Source organism: Rousettus aegyptiacus, unplaced genomic scaffold (assembly GCF_014176215.1).
Source record: "Rousettus aegyptiacus isolate mRouAeg1 unplaced genomic scaffold, mRouAeg1.p scaffold_m13_p_2, whole genome shotgun sequence".
Taxonomy (NCBI): domain Eukaryota; kingdom Metazoa; phylum Chordata; class Mammalia; order Chiroptera; family Pteropodidae; genus Rousettus; species Rousettus aegyptiacus.
The window spans coordinates 99,146,664-99,153,433 of record NW_023416295.1 but is presented as its reverse complement, the minus strand read 5'-3'; the positions used below and the strand labels follow the sequence as shown (position 1 = coordinate 99,153,433).

The following is a 6,770-nucleotide window of genomic DNA, read 5'->3' as shown; positions in this document are numbered from 1 at the left end:
ATTTTAAAATTTTTGCTACTGCAACAAAAATTGATGTGGCCAGTATAGCCAAAGATTCCTGGACCATCAAATAGAAAAATAAGGCCAATTCCTATCATTTCCACAACACCATTTAGCTAAAATTGTGTTTACAATATTTTATAGAATACCAAATTTCCTTCCCCACACTCTCCTTTAACAGTGCTAAACCTCGTCTGTGACTTTTGTATTGATCTGTATTTAATCTTATTTTTAAATGCTTCTGAATTTTTGTATTAAAGTAGGTTCTTGGTCAAGAGCTGGGTTTAAGTTCTACATCAGATCTAAGATTTTATTAAAAGGCTGCTCTGTGAAGACCAAGAATAGGTATTGTGGAAGCAAAACACTGTAAAATGTAAAGGTCAAATAAAAAACACAGTCTTATTTAAAAAAAAAATCCACACACACATAATCCTATCAATGCCTCAAGATTTTAGAAGAGCTCGTGAATGGCCAGAGTTGACTCTCAAGAGGCTACTTTATCTGCAGATTCTTTTCTTCTCTCCCAGGGCTTACTTAGTACATGCTGTTCCCCCTGCCTAGAGGTATTCATCTGGCTAGAATCCAGAAGAGAAGCCCCTCTAGTATTTATTTCCCTTCTCTATAACAGAGTTGGAATTGCAGCTTGTCCATGTACCTTATTAGATTACAAAGTCCACTAGGGAAAGAAAGCCCATGCCAGTCCCATTCACCTAATCATCCCCAACGAGGAGTACAGTACGGGACACATATTAAACACTTTTGTTAAACTGTTTCCTTCAGCTTAGGAGTTACAAAGTCAAAGGCTTACCAAAAACCAGGGCTACATAAAGCAGCAGGTGGGCTGGGAAAGGACTCTAGCCAACTGCAGTCACTGGGTAAAAGGTCAAGCTCTTGCTAGGTGGCAAGTACCCAGCTCCTCCCACGAGGTGCCATGCCCAAAGGCAGGTCATGCCCCATTATTGCCAAATCTGTAGATCATTCGAGTTACCAAAATTCTGGATTTTAAGGTGATATCTCCCTATTTTTAGAAATGTTGGCACTGAATTCAAAACGGTCTAACCAACTACACTGTGTGGAGCAAGGAAAACAGTCTCAAAAGCCAGATGTAGCTGCCAGTTTCAAACTGTACCTTGCCCTCTCAGTGCTCAGTGAACACTGATCTTGTTTCATCCCACTGACCGAGAAATCAAATCTTACCAAAACAGTGGGCACTCATCAAAATTACAAAGGAGAAAAACATGATGTCATGAAATTAGGAATTCATATATTTGAAATGAAAACAGTAAATTATTCCATTTCAGTACTTCTATCACAAACTTTGACTTCAGAGTCACATTTTATACACATTTTTATAGTGCGACAGATTTAAATATGGAATTTTATCACTTATAAATCACTATGTGATATTAGCTAACATCATGAGCAGTGCCATGTACAATAAATGAAACTGATTTATATTTAACTGCTTGAGTGTTCATTTTGGCCCCAGAATGAGATTGTTTCCTTAATTGCAAGACACTCTCTCAACAATACAATTGTTATGACAACCGCTGTTAATAGTTTTTAAATTTACAACATGAGGGTTATGACCAATTTTATTCTGAATTAAACTTACATTTGTTTCCAAGCAATGCATTTATTTAGTAGGATACCAGTTATCAGTCATCAAAAACTCATTATGTTGAAAATGTAATTTTAATAGATAATTCTTCATCTTACATAGGAGCACAATAAAATATACCACATTCTGAAGAAACTCCAGAAGTTATGAGAATAAGAGTGGGGAAAATTCAGATGGGCTACAATATCCATTACCTTAAAACTGTGAGACAAGCGTTCCAACCCACAGGTTAATATTTACATACTTAGGACTGGCTACATCGATGACTTAAAAAGAACAAGAATCAGGATTAGATATAGAGAGGGGTGGGAAAGAACAGTTTGTGGGGGGAAGGAACTCTGTCAATGCAGAAAAATAATTACTGAATATGAAATTAAAGAACAAAAGGAGCTCCCATAGCAAATACTGGGATGAAAGAAAGAATGAGTGACTGAGGACTTGACACTCTCAAAGAAGCCTTTTGGATGGTATTTATGCAAGCTGGTTGTTCATCAGGTCTATAAGGAAGACTCATCGATGTCTCAGCAAACCCCGAATAAGTATCAGATTGGTGTTTCTTAATAACATACTCCAGTGGTCACACATGAAGTTTTCAGACAAGAACTAAGAAAAAGGTCATAATTCAAATGCCTATCACAAATGTGGCACATGTGAAAGTCCTATACAAAGTCAGCCACAAATGCTTTGCTGTGACTCTCACATACAGTAATTTTCAAACATGTGGCAGGACATCAATGATCGTCCAGCTAATCATACAACACACATTTATTTCAAATTTCTAGGCGGTAAAAATAATGTTAGCTACCGATGCTTTGTTTGCTCAGGGCCAGTTTAAAAATATTCCATTCAGTGATATCTTAAACACAAATTTGCATCAGTGAAAAAAAACTGGCAAAACCTACCTCTTGCCATTCAATTTCAGATGGTTAAGACCAAAACAGAATGCTTCATCGGTTTTAATTTTTAAATACGATTGTCACATTGGGAAAATGAAATAAACACAGTAAAATAAACTGTACAAAGGCAAAGTAGAATAACAAAAAATATTTTACTAAAACAAGATTTACAGAAGTTTCCAGACAAGCCATACAAAATGGTCACAAGCTTTTTCTTGAAGGGAGGATTCTACACTTGACAGCAAAGTCACAATGTTATCAGTGAGGGCTGTGATGTTTAATGTTCCCATTTTGGTTCAAACAATCAAGCTTGTCCATCTATAGCGTCTAAATAAAGTTAGACTTGGCTAGAGAGCATATTCTAAAGAACTGGTTAGCTGCTTTTAACCAATGCAATTAGATCACCATAAAAAGGGGGAAAGGAGCCCATAAAATTAAAACTGCCTCCCCCCTCAAAAAAATAATAAAATAAAGAAAAACACCCACACCCCTGCAGCTAACCCTGGACAACTACCTTCATTCACAGTGCTTTATACTTAAACCATGATGGGGAAAATGAATAAAAGCAGAGAGGGGCCACTGCTTTTAAACGTTTCGAAACAATCCCGATGATACTTCTAGCCTCTGCTCATGCTTTACAATAGTGGATCAGGACAAGACATAGATTTGCTAATGTGCATTTAATCACCAAAGGACTGAAGATGTCTGGGCTTTTATTCTGTAATGTTTCTAAGACTGTGTCCATTAAACGCAAACAAAAAAGGAAGAAGTCTTGGCAGAACAGGAGAAGTGATGCACACTTGACGATCAGATCGATTTAAATATTATTCATGGCATATAGCCTAGTCCATGCTCTAGCTGTAAGCAAAAACAAAAAAGCAATTATTATTTTACTTAGTTCAATATGTTACTTTCCAAACTATAAAAATGTAAACAAACACTATGAAGTTAATTATGAAAATGTAACCTTTTAAATTCACGCCATTTTCTAAAATCTGAATCAGGGCAAAAAGATAGTTTATATGTCTAATTACCAAAACACTACAATGGAATTCAGAAATTCTACAAAATTCGACAGGACGAAAACAGCTGCCTTCTTTTGTCTCCTTCATTACTAGATATAATGTTCTCCATTCATTCTGTTATAATCTGTAAAAGAAGCTTATCGATTTCAAACTCCCTCGATATAAACTGATGTCATTTAATCAAACTTACTGCAAAAGCAGCTCAAGAATTCAAAAGTTTTGCTTTATTTTTATGTATTATTAGATGATAGTAATGTCTACATACAGTAGACACAAGCATTTGTTAAATGAGGTGTAGTTATACAAGGGTCCAAGATTTCCCAATTCTGTTATTTTTAAACTTGGGGATCTGGCAGTAGGTCATAAGATGGAGCATGAATATCTTTTGGTAAGAGGTATTTGCATATTATAAGCAGGACTGTGATTTATTCCTTCTAATATTATTTTTTTCCTTTTCTTAAGAAGCAAAAAGAAGTTTTTCAAAAGAGAGCACAAATCTGTTTTAAAAAGTAGAAGCAGTATGAAGAATGACTATTAAATACCTGTTTCTATGGCTTGGGCTTCGTTGGTCTTCCACTGCTCCGCTACATCATTTGCTAATGGATCATCTGGATTGGGAGCACTTAACAAAGCCTGGATCGATAGCAGAACTGTGCGAATCTGCAGTGCTGGGGACCACTTATCTGTGAAGGCAACAGGTACGGAATAATCAAACATGAAAAAACAGACCCAGAACGCCTACATTTTCCTCCCAAAGACTCTGTTGTCTTGATATAAAGGCAAGATGACAATGCACAGATTCTCAATACGGAATGCTTAAGAGGAAAAGGAGAAATCTTATTAGCATATTATGATAATGATAAAGATAACACTTACCTTTCAAAATATCTAAACATATTCTTCCCAACTTGTCTACATTAGGATGATAAATTTTGGTCATGAATCGTACTTTAGGGGCTGCCATCGGGTATTCTTCTGGAAGGAATAGTTCAAGTTTAAAAGTCCCTCCCTCAAAGGGGGAATCCTGGGGGCCAGCAATGACCACATGAAAATAACGGGCGTTGCTCTCATCTGGTTCTGCTTTAATGCCGGGAACTGGTTCTGCCAGCAAACGCTGGGTTTCCTACAACAGAAAAATATTAATACATTTGTGAAACAAAGGTCATTTCACTAAACCCCAAAATAAAAATTAGAAAGTTCATCTCTTAAAATTTAATATAACTGAACCTCTCCAATCTCCTGATGGGGTCTTTAGCTTATAAAATGCGAAATTCAAAGAAAAGACCATGTAAATAATCACAATCAGCTGACTACAACTAGCAAATACTGGTGGAGTATCATATACATTACAGCTACAAATATCTACAAGTTATGCTGATAATAAACTCAGGCTAATGAAACTATTTTATACTCAAGGAACCAAAAAGGAAAAGATAAAAGGAGAAACGAAATAACACTAGGGTTACCATATAGGTAAGGCAACTTGCCCTCTTTAAACGCTACCAAAATCAAGCTGTTTTAAAAGTAAAATTTGTTTTAAAGCAACTGAAAACCTCCCCTCTGAAAAATATAGTAGAACGAAGGAAGAAGCAGTGTACAGAAGCAGCAAGAGAGGGCTAGAGAAATGACTGACATGGACCTTAAAGGGACACTTACTGCTCCCCAAGTATCATCTAATTCTCTTTTCCATCTTGTTCCTTCTCTCCTAACTATAACATTCTTCCTCCTCACTTTTCAAACCCCCAACGTCTCCATCTTCATCCTCAACTTTTGCCTGATGACTCTACTCTGTTTATTTCACAAGAAAACCAAACCTTCCTGTAGTTTCTACTGTAGCATTTGTACACCTACATGCATCTGCGTGCCCATGTGCTCTGCATTTTCTTCTGTCACTATGGATGAAATGGGGGGGGTCACTCTTGGCTAAGGCCAACCTCTCCTCTTGAGCACTGGATCTTATCTTTGTCTCGAATACTCAAAGGACGTTGCTTTAGCATCCCTCTCCTCTCCTGAATCATCAGTTTTCCTCTCCTTTTTATTGGATCTTCCCCCAAACTGTACAAACTTGCTACAATTTCTCCCAATAAGAGAAGAAAAAGACCTTGACCGGACTCTCCCCCATCAGCTATTGCCCCAGGGCTTTGCTCCTCTTTCAAAGTTATCTGTACTTGCTTGTCTCCAATTTCTCTCCTCTTTTATCTTAAAAATAATTCTCCAATCGGACTTAGCCACTAACCTGCTTGTTGAGGTCACTAATGATTCCCACATAGTTAAATCAAATGGTCAGTACTTAATCTTCATCTTGGCCTAAATGCAACACCTTACCCAACTGGTCTGTCTTCCTTTTAGCAAGTCTGCATCCAGCTTCCTGAAGACACACTCTCCCAGCTCTCTCTTCCTAAATGTCTGACAGCAACCTCCTTGCTAGTTTTTCTCTATCTCCCCAACACTGAAGTGTGCTAGGGCTTTGTCCTAGGACTGCTCCTCTGTCTATACACTCTCATGGTGATCTCATCTAGCCCAATGAATCTATATTCTAAATATACTCTGTACATGCTGAAGTCTCTCCAAATTCATATACAGCAAAGCTCTCTCCCCTGAGCATGTCTCTTTTATCCATAACTACCTGCTTGACAGCTTTTCTTTAATGTCTAATATAGCATCCCAAACTTAGGGAGACCATCCTCAACCTCAACCTGCTCCTTCCCTTAAAGCCTTCCTCGTGTCAGTTAATCACAAATCAATCCATCCTTTCAACTGATCCACCTTTTCCTTCATACCCCACACATCTAACCTGATCAACAAACTTTGTTCGCTTGAACTTCGAGATCTACCCATGACTGGACTGCTTCTCACCACTCCACTGCTACACTTCTGATCCAAACCACCATCAGCTCTCACCTGGCATACTGCAATATCCTCCTAACTTTATTCTCCCTGCTTCTGACCTTGTACCCCATTCCCTCTAGGGTCTGTAGTCCACAGACCTTTTAAAATAAAAATCCTTATAACGATTTTTAAGGCTTTATGTGATCTGATTCCCTCACTCTACCCATCTCTTACTCATCTTCAGCTATGCTTCCCCCACCCTACCTCTAACTCCATCCTACCCCCACCCCCGCCTCCACTTGCTTTGTTCCAGCCAAACTAGCTTCTTTGCAGTTCTTCAACCAGCCAGGAAACTTCTCTCTCAAGGGCTTTGCACTTGCTCTTTTCCCCCCAGACTTC

At 38.0% G+C, this 6,770-nt stretch overlaps 1 protein-coding gene across 1 annotated transcript in view; it reads right to left on the bottom strand.

The window, feature by feature from the left end:
- Positions 1-1,676: 1,676 nt before the first annotated feature.
- UBE2N (ubiquitin conjugating enzyme E2 N) overlaps positions 1,677-6,770 on the bottom strand; it is a 28,525-nt gene continuing 23,431 nt past the window's right edge. The window contains exons 2-4 of the mRNA XM_016157625.2: positions 4,419-4,665; positions 4,085-4,225; positions 1,677-3,375 (exon numbers count right to left, since the gene is read on the bottom strand). Of these exons, the coding sequence (XP_016013111.1) occupies positions 3,335-3,375; positions 4,085-4,225; positions 4,419-4,665 (429 nt within the window). The 3' untranslated portion in view covers positions 1,677-3,334. The remainder of the gene's footprint in view (positions 3,376-4,084; positions 4,226-4,418; positions 4,666-6,770) is intronic.